Source organism: Camelus bactrianus, chromosome 24 (assembly GCF_048773025.1).
Source record: "Camelus bactrianus isolate YW-2024 breed Bactrian camel chromosome 24, ASM4877302v1, whole genome shotgun sequence".
Classification (NCBI taxonomy): domain Eukaryota; kingdom Metazoa; phylum Chordata; class Mammalia; order Artiodactyla; family Camelidae; genus Camelus; species Camelus bactrianus.
In genome coordinates this window covers 17,819,599-17,837,256 of record NC_133562.1, presented here as the reverse complement: position 1 = coordinate 17,837,256, position 17,658 = coordinate 17,819,599, and the positions used below count along the sequence as shown (strand labels likewise).

The window sequence follows — 17,658 nt, the reverse complement described above, 5'->3', positions numbered from 1 at the left end:
GGATTCTTCTTTTTTGGAACTCTCTGGGATTCTTGGATCTATTTCCAGATAGTCTGTTTCCTTCCCCAGGTTAAGGAAATTTTCAGCCATTATTTCTTCAGATAATCTTTCTGCCCCTTTCTCTCCTTCTTCTGACGCCCCTGTAAGTGTGAATATTGATCTGCTTGATGTTGTCCCCTAAGTCCCTTAAGCTGTATTCACTCCTTCTCAATCTTTCTCTGTGCTGATCTGGTTGGATGAATTCTAATACTGTCTCCTAGTTCACTGACTCTTTCTTTCACTTACCCAGTCTGCTCTTGAACACCTTTACTGAATTTTTCAGGTCATTTGTTGGACTCTTCGCCTCTGTGATTTGTTTAATACTTCCTTGTATTTTCTTTTTGTTGAAATTCTCACTTTGTTCATGTGCGGCTCTCCTGACTTCAGTGAGCATCTCTGTGCCACTGTTTGAGCTCTTTAAAGGTAAAATTACTTATCTTCATTTCATTTAGGTCTTTTCCTGGGGTTTTATCTAATTCTTTCAATTGAAACATATTCCTCTGTTTCTTCATTTTTCTTGACTCTCTCTGTTGGTTTCTGTGCATCAGGTACAAACCACCTCTCCCAGTCTTCAAGGAGTGGCCTCGTGTAAGAGATGAACCTTATGATTCAATCCTGCCCTGGCCCGTGGTTGTCTTTTACACCTTTGGGAATGTTCAGCCTGCTTTGTTGTTAATGGCTCCCAGTAGGTGAGGGTATGCCAAGATCTGTCAGTGTCCTAAAGGCGAGGATCTCAGCACCTAGATGCAAGCAGATTGGAAACCGGACACTCAGGCAGTAGCTTTTAAAGGAGGCGGGCATACCTCTTTCAGGGAGGACTGAGAGATGCGCGTTCTCTCTCCTCCCTCCATACTGAGCCCTGGGAGGAGAGCCAGTTCTTCACTGTTTCTTTATTTTCTGCCATCCCATTGCACCCATGAGTACAAACCCCGCTGCTCATCAGAGGACGAGCATGTGTCCTCTGGGCGGCAGCCACAAAAGCTGGGGCACCAGATGTAGGGTCCAGACCCTTTGCTCCTCCCAGTTGTCACCCTGCCACGAGGGGTTTTAGGACAAGATTTTGACCAACCCCTCCTGCCCGTTTCAGTGTGTCTTCTTGCTTGCCTGATGCGTAGAAGTTACTCAGCCGGCTTCTGGATTCCTTTCGGAGGGAATTGTTCATTATGTAGCTGTGGGTGGAGGGGTCTGTGGGACGAGGTGAGCTCAGGAGCTGCTGTGTTGCCATCTCAACCCAGAACTCTCCAGTAGACTTTTATAGATAACTACCAGTGTCTTCCTGTTTGGGCATCCGACACAGTAAATAGCATCCCCTGTTGCTTTGAGGCATAGCCCTGCGCCCTCCTTCCCAGCCCTGACCTAACATTCTGCTGCTTTATGATTCTAGAAGAATAACTGTGTGCTGCCTGAGGATCTGAAGAACTTTTACCTGATGACCAATGGCTTCCACATGACGTGGAGTGTGAAGCTGGATGGTGAGTCAGCCTCCTTGTTTGGGGAACATCTCCCTGGCCAAGAGGTTAGATGAAACAACTCTGGGGGCTGTTACAACTTATGAGCCTTTGAATCTGAACAGTTGTCATGGCTTCTCCTGAAGTACGGTGTCCAGACGCTGTGACTGTGTCCCAGAGCCAGTGTATGCCATCCCTGCTTCACCCACCGCCCCTGAGCCCCTGGGCCGAGTCCATCCAGCACTTAGCTGGAAGCTCAGTTTAGAGGCCTCCTGCTGCAGTGAGGTGGAGGGGATAATTAGCCGGCACACGAAGTCCTGAGCCACCTCAAAACCCTCTGAGGACTCTGCTTTGGAGCAGTCTCCTCAGGCGAGCTGTGGTGACAGTCTCTGGTGGCCATAGGAGGGGCTCCTCCTTCATTCCCGGCATGCTGGACACCTCAGGGCGCCGACCCTCTGCCCAGAGCCTTTCCTGCCCTCCCTCACCTCTCCTCAGCCTGAGTCATCAACCGCTTCAGTTCATAGGCTGTCATCCTTGGAATTAAATGTGTCCAGATAAATGTTTGTGTTGTGGATGTGGAAGCTCACAACTTGGTACACGTCAGAAACTCAGGTACTGAGCAGGTGTGAAAGGTGAAAGTCAGGGCTGCACATTTAGGTGAAGACTCTGGTAATATTTCATAGGCTACGAAATCCTGATCTGGCCACTGGGCTCCAGCTCATTCCTTCGCAGACTTCCCTGTCCTCAAGAGGCCTTTATTGCCTTCAGACTCCAGCCACATCCCCAAATCTGCGCTGGTCCCTGGGAAACATCCTGCACCTCTTCACGCTGTCACTAAGAATGCAGGGCCTTCCAGGCACTTGCAAATCTGCAGAACTGCCTCCTCCCCTTCATTGCCCCTACCTCCTAAGTTTCCTTTTCTAGTGACTCCCAAAACTTTCCTCTTTCTCTCTTGCAGCTGACCAGAGGCACATTTTACAGCTTACTACTGAGCATTTAACATGAACTGTTAGCTTAGAATCATTTCCTCCACTGGTCTAGAAACCATTCTTGTCCCCAGCATCAGAACCCTCATGGCTCTGGCCTTTGGAGACTGGAGCAACAGAGACAGTGGAAAATTCTAGAGTGACCGCCCACATGATGGAGACGGGCCAGCCCCTTCACAAGCCTGCTTTAGAAAGGAAACAGTTCTTGAAGGCCTGCCCTAGAATTCCCAATTATTTTGAGCATCGCCTTGTAAATTTTTCTTTGGTCGTCCACACGTGGCCCCAGCTACGTGTGTGTGTGTGTGTGTGTGTGTGTGTGTGTGTGTGTGTGTGTGTGTGTGTGTGTGTTCGTGCATGTGTGTGTGCGTGTGTAAAAGGCTGGTGCTTTGGAGCATGTAGTAGTGCACTGATTCTCTTCTTTCCAATTTCCATTCGCTTCCTCTGCCCTGAGATCAAACTGATGACTGTGGTAACTAGCTTATTGCTCCCTGTAATTCTTTTTTTTTTTTTTTAATTTTCCCATAGAGCATACCATTCCATTGGGCAGCATGGCAATTAACAGCATTTCAAAACTGACTCAACTCAACCAGTCTGCCATGTACTCACTCCCTAATGCACCGACTCTGGCAGACCTAGAGGACGAGACACAAGAAGGTAACTAGAACTTCTGCTTTGTTAGAAATCAGCCTGCTTGTTTCCTGTTTATAATGTTGAAGATCGTAGGAAGACACTGTGGCATTGTAACGTGTTCCCCTGAACCCAAAGCCTTCCCATTCCTGGCTTCTCAGGACCATGGGAGCAACGTGAAAAAAAACAACCTGTACCAAGAAAGGAAGTTTTCGTGAAGAAAATGTCAGGGTTGGGATCTTTGTGTTGTTTCCAGCACCCCTTCAGTCCCTGGCACGTAGTAGGCAGTTAATGAATACTTGGTCAGTGAATGGATGTTACAGATTAAACTGCACATTTCAGTGTCGTGCGGTTTCCGGGACCAATACAGGCTAAATGCGGCTCCCTTCCTCCTCCAGGCTCTTCGCCACTTCTGATTGAAATGGCATATAATTCAAATGGCTGCCAACGTTATGATCAGTTGTGAGTAAGTGAGGACTTCTTCAGTCAGAACTGCGTTTGTCTGCATATAACAGGCCCCCATTACAATGTTTAAACTAGTTTATTTTTCTTATAACAAGAAATCTGGAACTAGGCTGGGGTAGCTGCTTGAGAAACAATGATAAAATCTCCCTCTGAATTCCTAGTGCAGCAGCCTTTGGGTGTGGTTTTCATCCTCATGGTTGAAGCATCTGGACTCTACCCTAAGCTTCAAACCTATGTTCCAGGCAGGAAAAAGAAGAGTAAAGGGCAAGATAACTCTCTCTTGGCAAATATTTCCCTTTTTATCAGGAAAGTAATAACTTTCTCAAAGCACCTCCCAATAGCCATTGGCCAGAACTGAGTCGGAAGGTTAGCCACAGCTGCGAGGGAATTTGAGGCGGTGAGTACTTTCAGCTGCGCAGTATGGCCTCGTCGGACAGAACTGGGGTTTAGAGAAGGGAGAATGAATGCATGTTCAGTAGGCAACCAGCACCTCCAATACTAGAGCCTTGGAGTGATGGGAGTTCTGGCAGAGAGCGCTGATGCAGGGCTCCTCCATCTGGACAAGCAGTTGGACTTCAGGACAGTGACCATCAGGCAGGGAAGGACGGTGAGCTCTGAATGACGGGAACCAGGTGAGATGAACCCTGGCTTGTTACCTGAGAGCTTCCTGTTGACGGCGTGGAGAGGGGAACCCAAGGAGCACCTCTCGCACTCTGCTAACTGCGAAGACGGAGCTAAGAGCCCCGCTGGATGAAGACAGCTAGCGTTTACAGGACTGAGTACGGAGGAGGGATGGGCTGCATGGAGGGGAACCACAGAGACCTGCAGAGGCTCGTCCTCAGTCAGGGGTTCCGCAAAGAACTGATCAGCACGTACATTTGAAGACACTGCCCAAGGCCAGGGACAGAACCACCCAGGATGACTAGAAGGAGCAACGCCTGGGTGCTCACACAGGCCCACAAACAGTGCCTGTTCCTACCGGCCAGGCTGAAGCACCTCGTGGTTTACACAGAATTAGGTAGAGTGCTCAGGAGGGTCCTGTCTCAGTGGTGGGGGGAAATTAGCCCTTGGTTAAATGCTGCCTTGGTCTTGCCTGACAAGTACCAAGCACAGGACCTAAAAGTATCTGTTTCCAAGTACTTTGTGCCACAGAACAAAGCTCAACAATATTTATAGGAATATGAAAATATCAAGCATTCAACAATGCAAAATTAACAATTTCTGGTATCCAATCAAAGATTACCAGGCATGCAAAAAAGCAGGGAAAATGACCATGATGAGAAAAATTGATTAATTGAAACCAATCCAGAATTGACACACAGTTTAGAACTAGCAAATATAGGCATTAAAACAGTCGTTATATTACTGAATTCTGTACGTGCAAAACTTCGTACGGACATGGAGATAGGAAAAAAAAAATCCAAATGTAAGTTTTAGAGATGAAACAAGTGTCTGAGATGAAATATACACTGGATGGGACTAACAGTAGCTTAGACATTGCCAAAGAAAAGACTGGAGAACTTGAGGACATAACAGTAGAGTAACTGAAATAACACAGAAAAAAATAAATTCTTTTAGTGAAAAGAGCACCAGTGAACTGAGGGACGACAGGTGGTGTAATGTGTGTGTAACTGGAGTCTGTAAAAAGAGGGATGTAGGCCAGAAAACATTTCAAGAAGTAGTGGCTTAAAACTTTACCAATTTCATGGAAACTTAAACCGTATCTAAGGAGCTTCACAAGCCAGGAATAAAGAACATGAAGAAACAATACTGAGAAACACAGACTGTTCAAAAATCAGGGATAAAGAGAAAATCTTAAAAGCAGTCAAGGGGAAAATGAAATTCCATACCAAGGAACATTTATATTTATATGTATGGATAGATGTATAAATCAAAAACATTATTTTTATATACTTTTTTTTTCCAGTCTATCCCAGGGTTATAAACCCTCCACCCTAGTCACTGATACTAATTTTTATTGCGTAATTGCTGTAATGAAAGAAGCAGGAGCAAAGGTTTCCGAGGCGTGCATGTCTAAGAATTTATCTTTTTTCTGTCACACCGTGGTATGTGGTTGCTAGGCAGGTATTTCAGAGCCAGACTTAGAATTGTAAGATTATAATTAAATACCGGAAATATACATTTGAGACTAGGAAAAAGGATTCTAATCAAAAGATCATGAAGTGCTGTAAGTGTTAATCTGGGGGAGAAGAAAAACGTTGTGCAGATTATTCTGACTTCACGTAGCCCTACTCCCAAGAAGTTCAGTTTGTTGTCTTCATGTCACCTTTGCCCAGATTCTGCGACACTGTCTATCGGTGATAGGGAGCCCAGACAGAAGACTTACACCATGAATAAGACCCCACGGCATGTAGAATATAGAATATATTTGGTCCACGTTTGAAAAAAAATAGTTAAGAATATGTCTGCAATAAGGCTTTTTTCCCTTCGGTTTTTTTCATCCTAGCAAAGCTGGATGAATCAGTATGTTTGAGCTGAGTGTGTCTGAACATTACCATTAACTTTGCGTTTGCAGCCAGTGAGGGCCGGCCGGAGAAGCCCCACTTTGATTCCCGCAGTGTGATATTTGAGCTGGACCCTTGCGGTGGGAATGGGAAGGTTTGCCTCGTCTACAAAAAAGGGAAACCAGGTAAGAATCTTGACAGGCGTGGTCCTGTAGCTTGAAAATGGCCTTGACTGACCTTGCTCTCCAGCCATCACACAAAAGGCACACTTCTCCTTGACCTCCTGAGGTGCTTCTGGGTCTCCTGGAGACACCAAGGCGCAGAAAGCCCCTTTGGTCCTCTCTGAGCATCCCCTCCAGGCCAGTTACTTGTATTTTTAAGCTGTTGTCATTTGTGTTATTTGTGAGTTACTGCAGAGTAATAAGATTAGGATAGTAAGTGAATAAAAACTGAGAAAAATTGTCATTCTGTTTATAAGTCCTCCCTGCATGCTCATGCAGGCAAAACATTGTTACTTACACTTCTTTATGTAGGCCAATTAACAGCAATAAAAACCCAAATTACTAGATCCCAATCTAAGATCCCAGATGGGAAATCAAGAGAAAAAGGCTCTGGCCTCTTGAGCAGTGGCCACCGCCTGGGCCCCCAACAGCAGTTCAGGCCGTGGCCTGGGGATGTCGGGCTGCAGGACTGGACAAAGTCCAGCCCTCTTGAGGTAGCTCTCTGCCTGGAAGGGGTGACAAGACACACCAGGATTTACCTCTGGGGGAAGGAGAGACCGTCTCCAGCTGAGGCGTCTTTGTGAAGTAGCCTTTGAACTGCATCTTGAATGCAGCTGTATCTATGGGTCAGAATGAGACATGGGGTGGGATGTGAGATTTTGTGGGGGAGCATAAAGGGGCAAACACATAAAGAGATGTGGGTAAAAGCCATGTCGTGGGAGAGTGCAACCGATTTGGATGGAATGACAAATAATTCCAGATCATTGGGCCACGTGGTTCTTGTAGTGAGGAGATGACACCACAGGCCCACTTGTCCCCTTCACGTGGAGTTTTGGAAGCCAGATGAAGGAGTTTGGACATTTTTTGGAAGACAGTGGGGACTCAAGGTTTTAAGCAGCAGAATGGCAGGTTTCAAATGAAAATGTATGTGACCACGAGCACAAGTGGAAGAGGAGGGTACTGGAGGGAGGAGGGGGCGTTGGCCGCCACCAGACAGGAGATGAACGAAGAGAGGCCCCGCAGCAGTGAGAGCGCAAGGTCAGAAGCAGCATGAGGCAGGAGCGGGCAGCACGGAGAGCGCCTGCTTGAGCTTAGCCAGCACATCACCCGGCAGCGCCGGCAGGAGCCCCAGGAGGCAGCTGGTCTGGGCTCCTCCGTGGTGGCTTCTCACAGCACTTCCAGTTCCAGACAGAGACCTCTGAAAACCAGAGCCATGCAGAGCTGCTCCCCATCGGGAAGGCTGAGACCACAGTACGCACCTGTTGGGGAGGGCGGAGTGTTACGTCCACGTAAGAAAGCAGTGCTGATGAGCTGATGAAAGCACAGATGGCCAGAGCCCAGCAGACAGAGCGGCGGACTGACTGACCCGAGAGCCTGTGAAGGAGCACCAGAGAGCCAGTCACAGTGGCCCCTGGAGAGTGGAACTGGGAGGTTGGAAGGGAAAAAAAGTTACTATATTTTACATCCCTTCTACCACTGAAGCTTTTTTTAAACTATGAGTAGATGTCGACTTTCTAGATAAAAGGAAAAAAGTGTTCAGCCATCCTCTCGTTTATTTCCTTTGTCTGTTTCAGCATCAGCACAGGACGCTGAGATCTGGTTCCTGGACAGAGCGCTGTACTGGCATTTTCTCACAGACACCTTTACGGCCTATTACCGCCTGCTCATCACCCACCTGGGGCTGCCCCAGTGGCAGTACGCCTTCACCGGCTATGGCATTAGCCCGCAGGCCAAGGTAAGGGGGGACCGCCTGTCACCTCAGACTGTGGAAGGTGTCAGAATCCTCTGAGGAAAGGCTTACATTGTAGATGTCCAGCTTCTCATCTGACTCAGGTGATCTGGGGTGGAGCTCAGGAACCTGTATTTTCAATCAGCAGGGCAGGTACTTCCAATATAGGTGGACAGTCTCCCTTTATACTAGTTAAGTGGTTCCCAAACGTGGCTGACCCTCAGAATCACCTGGGGAGTTTTTATTTCTAATGAAATTTTTTGCTGGCTTAGGTTTAATTGTTGGTTTTAGCCAGGCAGGACATGCACACAGGAACAGTGACAAATCCGTCTCTTATCCTCTGCCTCCAGCCACTTGCCCACAGGCAGCCACTGTTAATTTGTCGTGTGCCCTCACTGAGATCCTCTATTGGATAGAAAGCATCTATGCATCCAGTTTTGGGTTCCTTTTTTCTAAATCACAAGTGCAATGTACTGTTCACATTGCGCTGCACCTTTTCACTTAACTCCATGTTGGAGCACATTTTCTATCAGTATATGTAGAGCTGTCCTTTTCAATGATAGAGAATATTCCAGAGTCTGGCTGTGCCTCATTTACATAACAGACACAGACACCATGCAGATGTCAGGTCATGTTGATGCCCAGCCTGGTATGAGAACACAAGGTGTGTCTAGAAGAACTTTAGGTGGCAAAATATGAGGGACTGAGCTCCATGTATTTATTCATTGAGTGGACCTCACCTTCCTCAAATGTCACATGACAGTGACATCCATCCAGTCAACAGATGGGTGGTGATGAGCAATGAAAGTTAACCAATTTAGATGCTCTGTGCCCTCGGCTGCCCAGAAAGCCCACAGGGAAGAGAGCGGGCAGCTTCCCCCAGCAGAGGGAAGGACGCGACCGCAGCCAGTGGCTGGTGTGAGGGCAGAACGGTTGGAAAGGCACTGTTCCCCGATGATGTGGGGCCTTGCCCCCCAGGCTCGGGGCTCACTAGGGCAGAAGGATGGATTTTTTCTCAGACGCTTGGTCCTCATGCTGCACTGTTTACAGGTCACAATGCAACGAGTGTCTTCCCTTTAGATTTTAGAGGCAGTTTTTCATGAAAAATGTTTAACTCTCCTCTACCTCACCTTCCCAGCTTTCTACCCTGTATCTCTAGTAAAGAGCAGAAACACACGCATTTGTCCTGGGAACTGTGACCCTCTCCCCCAATTGTGCCTTACAGCAGTGGTTCAACATGTATAAACCCATCACCTACAACACAGACCTACTCACGGAAGAGACCGACTCCTTCGTGAACAAGCTGGATCCCAGCAAGGTGTTCAAGAGCAAGAGCAAGACCTTAATCCCCAAAAAGAAAGGGCCTGTTCAGCCTGCAGGTGGCCAGAAAGGGTCCTCAGGTTCTCCTTGCTCCTCTAAGCCCTCCTCTGGCTCCGGAAACCCTGTCAGGAAGTGAGTCCACCTCCAGCCCCCCCCTCCCCAGCCCCACTGCGGTGATTTCCAGGCACGGCCCAAGCCTCGGCTTGTGTGTGTGGACCCATAGTCCTCTTCCCATCCGAGTGACCAAAATCCTAGGCCTTTTACTCGCATTGGCATTAGCCAGGAGTTGGAGGGGCGTTCTCAGGTCTCCCCGAGAACCTTCCCTCGGACCCCTCACAGCAGGTTGTGCCACCTGCTGCCTGGGAAGCGGGAGAACGTAAGGTCTTGTGTAAGTGACCTGAGGGATCTGCTAAGAGCTTTTTCTTCTCTTTCTACTACCAGCTACCCAACTACCCCTCACCGGTAATTAGAGAAGTCCCTCAAAGAAACTACTGGTTTTGACCTTCGAGGCATTAGAACTGTGCTGTTCAGTTGGTAGCCACTTCTTCAAGTGGCGAAATTTAAGCTGTATTAAAAACTCAGTTCCTCAGTTGGCCACACTGTGGGTATTCACGTGGCTAGTGGATTCTGTATGAGAGAGCACAGAGATGGTGAAACATTGCCATCATCACAGAGAGCTCCAGTGGACAGCGCGGCATTAGAATATTTTTGCATCATGCTTCCTCAGATCAGTTAGTTTTTGTTAGAGAATGCTGATACCTTAATTTGATGGGTTGTAATGTTCCATGAAAACTCTTAAAGATACATTTGTATGTTGTTTCTGTCCTTTGTCACAAGCAAATCTTGCTTTACTCATTTTCAGTTTCCTCTAAAGTTTCTCATTTCCAGTTTTGTGATGTGGTATTTGCACATTTGCCAAAATTATCTTTTTTTTTTTTTTTAAAGAAGAGGTGATTGTACTGTACTGTTAAAAAACCACCACCAAAACCTCCCAAGCATTCCTTTGTAGGACTGTTCACTTTGAGGCAATCAGTCACTGTTGGCAAGGGCTTTCCACCTGCTCTGCCTACTCACAGCTGCTCGACAACTCATAGAGTGGCAGAAAAGGATAGAGAGGAACCAAGTCGTCAAGGATAATAGCTGAAGTTTAGTCTTCCGGAAGCATTTTTCTGCCAAAGCTGATCAAATCAAAGGGAGAACCTGCAGTGTCAGCTAAGAGCTGCCAGCATTTGCCTGCTCCCCCAAGTCCAGGGTAGAAGGGGATTGAGAAGTTGTGTCATCTTCCTCTGCTACTTGTGGGGCCGCTGAATTACTTGTCGTCAGTCAGTCCTGGTCCAGTTCTAGAGTTCACAAGCCACAAGAGCAATGACGCCCTTCAAATCAGTGACAATCAATCAGTTGGAGTCCCCAAAGGGCTGTAGACCGGAGGGGGTTCCTATAAGGAAAGGCTTGAGACGTGCCTCAGGAGTTGCAGAGCAGCCCAGGGCAGGGCTGGCTGCCAGCGTGCAGGACCCAGTGCAGAATGAAGCTGTGGCACCTCTTGTCCAAAAAAATGAGGAAAATAATACCATTAAAAGTACTAAAATGTTTTTCCTTTCTTCTGTGGTCTCTTGCACAACTTGTTATGGTGGGGTTTTTTTGTTTGCATAAATTATTAGCATTAATTTTATCATTCATCTTTATATTCTGCAATTCTAGTTTTCAATGCAACTATAAGAACATTTAACTCATATAGAATCACCAAGACTACACAGTTTGTATTACCTCTTGTATGCATGTATGTTTTGTTCTTAACCAGAACAGTGGAAACAATGTGCAAAACTAGCTCAACTGTTATTTCGTGTCTTGATATGTTCATATTCTAGCAACATTCTCAACTTACGGATGAGTAAGGAAGGACTGAAAGAAAAATTATGAGCTGCCCTATGTTTTCCTTTTCTTCCGTGTCATCATTTCCAGCATACGCGGTTGGCATTAATACAAGAAAGTAACATGAGTAAGAAAGGGTATGTTTAGGTTCCCTGGTCATTCATGCTCCTTACAATGCCAGTGCCTCCTTTATGCAGATCAAGTCTGGTTCAAAAAGAAAGCATGACCTCTTGGGGCGCCTGTGTTCCCCACTTACTCAGCTGTAGACACACCGCGCTAGCCGCGTGCTTATTCTGAACCTCTCGGGCTGCTCACGTATGGTGGGCCCACCGGAATGCCAAGCTCACGAGTATCCCAAAGGCTGTAAGTGACGGGGTAGAAAGGCACAGTGGACACATTGCATGTGTCTCCTCTGCTCATGTCGATGCTCCTTTGTCTCATCAGGCTTGACTTACAAAACATACTTCAAAGATAAAACTAAGAACTTCAAGGCAGTGACAGGAGAGCATTAAACCCAGCATGAGGCTTTCTGAGTGTGGGGCCCTGCGTGATTGCACAGATCCTCGCCCACGAAGCTGGCCCTGGTGAGACTTCAGACAGTATGTAGGTTGAGTGGGTTACATGGGGGGAAACTCACCAGGATAGTAATGTTTTGAAACTAAAGTGATTGATTAAAATGGCATTAGACTCTATATAACTCAGCTGCCCAAGAAAGAGGCACTGCTGGAATTACAGAAAAAGAATAAATGGCAGAAAGCCTCATGACGCAAGGCTGTAGCTGAGATTGTGCCCCGTCATCCTGCTGCTCATCCTGCAGCAGCGGGGCACCCAAATCGAGGGGCAGCCTGTGTGCTGATCCACAGACAATCCCTTCAAGTGGTGCTTCCCAAACCTGAACGTATGTCAATGTCGCTGGAGTGCGTAGAAAATAAGATACGCAGATCTCAGCCCAGATCTCCTAAATCAAAATTGCAAGGGAAGATTCCAGGCATCGGGACTTTCAGTCAACCACAATGATGACGACAATGTTCACTGAGTCTCAGACTTCCTACTTCTTGGGGCTGGGTGGTTTTGCTCTCACTGCGTGGAGAAGAGCTCAAAACCTGTTTCTACTCCCGTGAAGCATGTACAATGACTGCAGCAAAAGAACCAAGGGACATTTTTAGTTTCTGCCTGAATACATCTATTTTTAAAACCTTTTTATTACGGAGAATTTTAAACATTCGGGAAGACAGTACAATGAATCCCCATGTATCTGTCGCCCAGTTTCAACAGTGACCAACTTAGGACCAGTCATATTTTATCCCTACACCTATTCTTTACCCCTCTAATTTTAATTCTTAAATACTTCCATTTTAACTTATCTATTGGTTTTTAAGTTATACTTATTTGCATTATATTTTAGCAGTTGCTCTAGGGATTATAATATATATTCTTAACTTTCTTCTGTTCAAATGCAGTCGCCACTTACATACATGAGGCCCCTGGCAGCTGCATTTGTGTCCTGCAGCTCTGCCTCCTTGACTGCAGCTGGCTGTGCACTGGCTGAGTGCACAGTCCAAACTGGGATCTTGGGATGGATTTCCCCTTGGCTTAAGCCAACCCAGACCAGATTCTGTTTCTCCTGCCAAGCATTCTCTGGTGAACAAAACAGCTGAGTTACTGTGATCCATTAAATACTTAAGTGAGACTCAAAAGCTGGTCCCTTCTTTTTCCCTTCTTTATAATATGACTGCAGCCTTTCTTCACAGCCATTAGCTTTCTACATGAGCCATCTGATCCACTCACCTTTCCTAACAAAATACCAGTGTGGTTTTCCTGTGCCATCTTACCTATAGCTTCCTACCTGCCAATGCTGGCCAGCTGTCCCACGTCTTCTCCCCAAGGTCCGGCTCCAGTGGGCCTCCACCTCAGAGCTCTCCGAGAAGTGAGTCCACGAGGAGAGCCCTCTGTGGGACACTGCCTCACGCCAGTACCACTCACCTTTTGGTCATCTTGCCTTGCTTCTTCTGTGTCCTCCCTCAGTGGTTGAGATGGAGGCTTTGTGTTACTCCGGCAAGCCATGCTGCTTAGTGTGGAACCACATGAAATATTAGTAGATTAAACTTAAAATCAATTAATTGTCATCCTAAGTGAAGTAAGCCAGAAACAAAGAAAAATACCATACGATATCATTTATGTGGAATCTAAAAAAGACAAACTTATTTACAAAACAGAAACAGACTCAGAAAAACTTACGGTTAGCAGGGGTGAAGGGGATGGGAAGGGAAAAATTGGGAGTTCTAGATTTGCAGATACTAGTACACATAAAAAGATAAACAAGTTTATACTGTACAGCACAGGGAACTATATTCAATATCTTGTAGTGACTATGGTGAAAAAGAACACGAACGTGAATATATGTATGTTCCCGTATGAAGCACTGTGCTGTGCACCAGGGATTGACACAACATTGTAAACTGACTATACTTCAATAAAAATAAAATTAATTCACAATTTTGTGCTAAATCAGGAGCTGCCTCATACTTAAGTCCAGGATAGGCCAATAGAACAGACAACGAAGTAATGAAAAAGGTTGTGAAAATGCTGTTTAAATGTTTATGCAAATTCTCAGGACATCTTAGTTCAGCTCAGAGACCACCTCTCTCAGAAGGCCCTGTTCAAGTGAACTATGTTGCTGATATTCTAATGTTTTGGCATCCAAACAGCCTCTCAGACTCCCTCCTGCCACTCACTGGCTGTGACTCAAATCTTTTAGCAGACAATGCCCCTCTAGTTGTGGTTTGAGAAATGAGGCCTCTGTGGTTACACATCCTTGTGTTTCTTACAGCATGTAGCGCCCAGGCCTTACCCAGTACCCACCTTGGTAAATGCAGCACTTGGGATGAGTGCAAGCTTCTAACTGCATGTCTGTCAACATCCAAACAATTCGTCTCATGTGGATAAAATCTGTTGAGCGCAGGCCTCCCAGATGATGAGAGTGAAATGCAGTAGTGAGGACCATGGTAAAAAAACACAAGAACCGAAGTGGTGCTCTGTACGATCTTTATTACAAGGTGGATTTAGCTGTCGGAGGGGTGTGCTCCCCATGGCGTGCATCCCCGGTCATGCACACAGGCTTGATGTGGACTGCTGAAGAGAACGCGCATCTTCTCTGTGGGATGCGCTGGGAGAGAAGGGTGCCTACTTCATGGCAGGGAACAGATTTCTCCACTGAGGATAAGAATTGCCAAGGCTCAGAACACAGTGTGGGCAGGCAGTGGACACAGCTTCTTAGATACTGTCTTTAAGTTCTTGACAGAATGGCAGTCCAACGCAGTTCTATGCACAATTGAATTTCACACAAAAACCTCCTTCGTGTTTTCACACAAAAACAGCAACAAAGTACATACCGAGTGTTCTCTCAGCCCTGTAATACCCAGTACAGTAGTGACTAACACAGGTAGCCATTAAACTGAAGTAAAAATTCTCCGTCTCTAGTCACATTTCAAGTGTTCCATCATCATGTGTCTAGTGACGACCATATCGAAGAGGGCATGTATAGGACATTTCCATCATCCCAGAACGTCCTATTGGGCAGCCCTGTCTTAGACCACACATGCTTGTTTTTACAATTCTCAGAATAACTCTGCTGCAAAGCCCTTTTATAACATGCTATGTACTCAACAAAGAACAGGGACGTTTATCCAATTTAAATACTTTTCTAAGACATAGAATTCTTCCATATTTTAAATATTCTTTGTACAACCCCAGGTTCACAGGGAAAGCCAGGGATGAGTCAGGATGCCATCACCTACCTTAGAAAAGGAAGGGCCCGTTGTCCTGGCTGCAGCGTGGGGCTCCCTGGCTTCTGGGCTTTGCCCCACATTGCACCCAGAGGCCCCGGAGCAGCTCGGCCCCTAGGCTTCTGCACAGTCTCCCAAGTGGAAAGCTGAGAGAAACAGAGGAGCAGGTTTTCTGCATCTGAAAGCAGTTCATCTTCTCTGCCCTCCCAGGAAGCAGGTGGGCCTGGCTATGAGAACAGCTCCTGAGCTCACAAGTAATCACTCATGAAGTGACGTTTCTCAAAGCACCTGCTCCTCTGGCACTCAGTTACCTTTTTCTTCCTTCACAGCATGAAGACTGGCAAAGAATACCATGGACAGCAACCAGGGACACAAACCACCCTCAGAATCGTTCAGCTCCAACACTGGGAGAGTCCTTATCCCTCAACCAAAAGCTGCAAAGTGAGGGACAGACTATTAAGGACAAGATTAAACCTCTGGAAAAACAGCTGACCTTTACCAAGGATCCAGTTCCCAGTTTTATACCTTTAAACTTTATTTTTAAATAAGGTCAGCCCCTTGGGATAGAGCTGGAGATAAGATTGTACTTGAGGATCTGTGTTTCAGTGCCTGGTGGTTCCAGGTGGCGCTAGACCCTGGCCACACGGGTTCTAGACAGAGTGTTGGGATTCCAGAATACAGAAAACTATTTTCCTTCAAACATTTGGTTCTAAAACAGACTGCTGTGGCCTCAATTACTATCTTCATAAATCATGTTTTAGGTCATTTTAAAAAAATGGGAAATCACTTTCAGTATTATAATATCACTAGAAGGAAGAATTCAGTCAAGCACAAGATCAACTGAAAAATGAATCTGACAACTTTTTTTTTTTTTATAAACACAAGCTTGTAAAGTTTAACCCAAAGGTGAACTTCTATCTACACATGCTGATTTAGGAAATTGTTTGGATTACGACAGCCTTTACGAATTTCAGGACAAGTTTTTCTTCCAAAGAGAGACAAGTTTTTTTTTCACACCACTTCCAGATGGACTGCGATGCTAGAACCCATTTCCTTCCATTGAGACTGCACTTCTCAGGATGGGTTGTGCTGGGAACAGATTTCTTTATTCCCTCGTCACTTCCAGTCTGAATGTCCCATCTTCTGAGCCAAGAAGCGCACTGATGTTGACTGCATGGCTCTAATTCTGTAGCCAGGTCTACCACCAGCTGCTGTGTGCCAAGTTCCAGTCAAAATGACCTTGTCTCAATCAGCATACCACAAGGACACTTTTTTTTTTCCCAGGGACTGGATGGAGCAGCTACAAAGCTCCCCCAGGCAACCATCTCTTTCTGTATAGCTACATCTTAAATCCTTACTTGAAACTTGGGGTTTAAAAAAATATAGTTATTCCATTGGCTACCCTATGCAAATGTGTTTTTGGAAAGGATGACTGCTTCCATTTCCTTGCCCACTGCCCTGCCCAGAAGTATCTGGCCATCCCCCAGTGGAACCCCCTCCCAGAGAGCAGTGCAAGGTTAAAAGCATTTCTAAACAGATGCCATTATGGGCAAGGGTTGCCTCTGAAGGAAAATGAGCTTTCTGGTTTATGTTCTGAAAGAGCAAAAGCCAAAGCCTCTGCTTAGCTAAGCCAGCTGAATCGTCCAAGTACTGCAGGGACCTCTCACAGTCCAAGGAAACCCGCTGCTGACACCGAGGAACAGAAGGTGCTCTGCTGACCTGGCGGTGGATTTACTGCCCTGTCTCTTAACATGCTGTGCTGGCTGGCTGTGGAGTATCTTTTATTTTTCTTCCAGGTTTATTGAGATATAGTCGACATACAGCCCTGTATATTTACATTTCAGGTGTACAGCCTAATGATTTGACTTAAATACATCATGGAATGATGACCACAATAGGTTTAGCAAACATCTATCATCTCATATAGATGGAAAATTAGAGAACTAGAAAAAAGTTTTGTTTTCTTGTGATGAGAACTCTCAAGATTTACTCTTTTAACAACTTTCATGGAAAACAAACAAAGTGCTCATTTATTCTGTACGTCCCTACTAATTTATCATCTAACTGGAAGTTTGTGCCTTTTGACTGTCTTCATCCAATTCCCCCTTCCCCTACTCACCCTCTCTGGTAACCACAAATCTGATCTCTTTGTTGGGTTTGCTTGTTTTGCAGTGTAATGGGCCTGCAACACCATGTTCCTGGTGTAGAAGACCATTCCTGTTACTCTCATCAATAGTTGCTCTCTAAATAGTTGTAACTTTGGTGTGCCCATGGCGGGTGGTGAGCTCAGGGTCTTCCTCTTCCACCATTTTGGCCACTCCCCTGGAGTATCTTTCATATTTGACCAATTTCTTCCTGTTTCCACCTGAATCAGATAACTTACAAATTATATCAAAATAGAAGCAAATTTGTTAAATAGAAACTGACCGACGAGCCCCTCCCATAGGAGATGAGGACGTGAGTGTGTCTGAGTCTCTGCAAACAGGAGACCTGGCATGCAGACCTCTTCCTGCCCCACCGGCCACAAGCGAGGAAGCTGCCGCATCGAGCTCTGAAGGGGCAGTGGGTCCGGCACACGTCGATCCTGCACACGGGGCCTGCGGCGTCGCGGGCAGTCCTCCACTGTGGTCAGAATGTGCTATTTTTCATCATCAGGTGTTGCTTCTAGTCATGCAGCTTCCTGTACACATAACGCTCTACTTTT

General features: G+C 46.2%; 1 protein-coding gene across 4 annotated transcripts in view; it reads left to right on the top strand.

Moving 5' to 3' along the window:
• Positions 1 to 17,183, top strand: part of TPGS2 (tubulin polyglutamylase complex subunit 2) — a 30,783-nt gene extending 13,600 nt beyond the window's left edge. The window contains exons 3-7 of one of the 4 annotated variants that reach the window (XM_074352296.1): positions 1,424 to 1,511; positions 2,999 to 3,127; positions 6,102 to 6,215; positions 7,826 to 7,986; positions 15,284 to 17,183. In XM_074352296.1, coding sequence (XP_074208397.1) covers positions 1,424 to 1,511; positions 2,999 to 3,127; positions 6,102 to 6,215; positions 7,826 to 7,986; positions 15,284 to 15,502 — 711 coding nt within the window. In that variant the 3' untranslated portion in view covers positions 15,503 to 17,183. Of the gene's footprint in view, positions 1 to 1,423; positions 1,512 to 2,998; positions 3,128 to 6,101; positions 6,216 to 7,825; positions 7,987 to 9,118; positions 11,227 to 15,283 lie in introns of those variants that run through there. The other 3 variants (XM_074352295.1, XM_074352294.1, XM_074352297.1) reach the window with 3 other exon arrangements.
• The last annotated feature ends 475 nt before the right edge of the window (positions 17,184 to 17,658 follow it).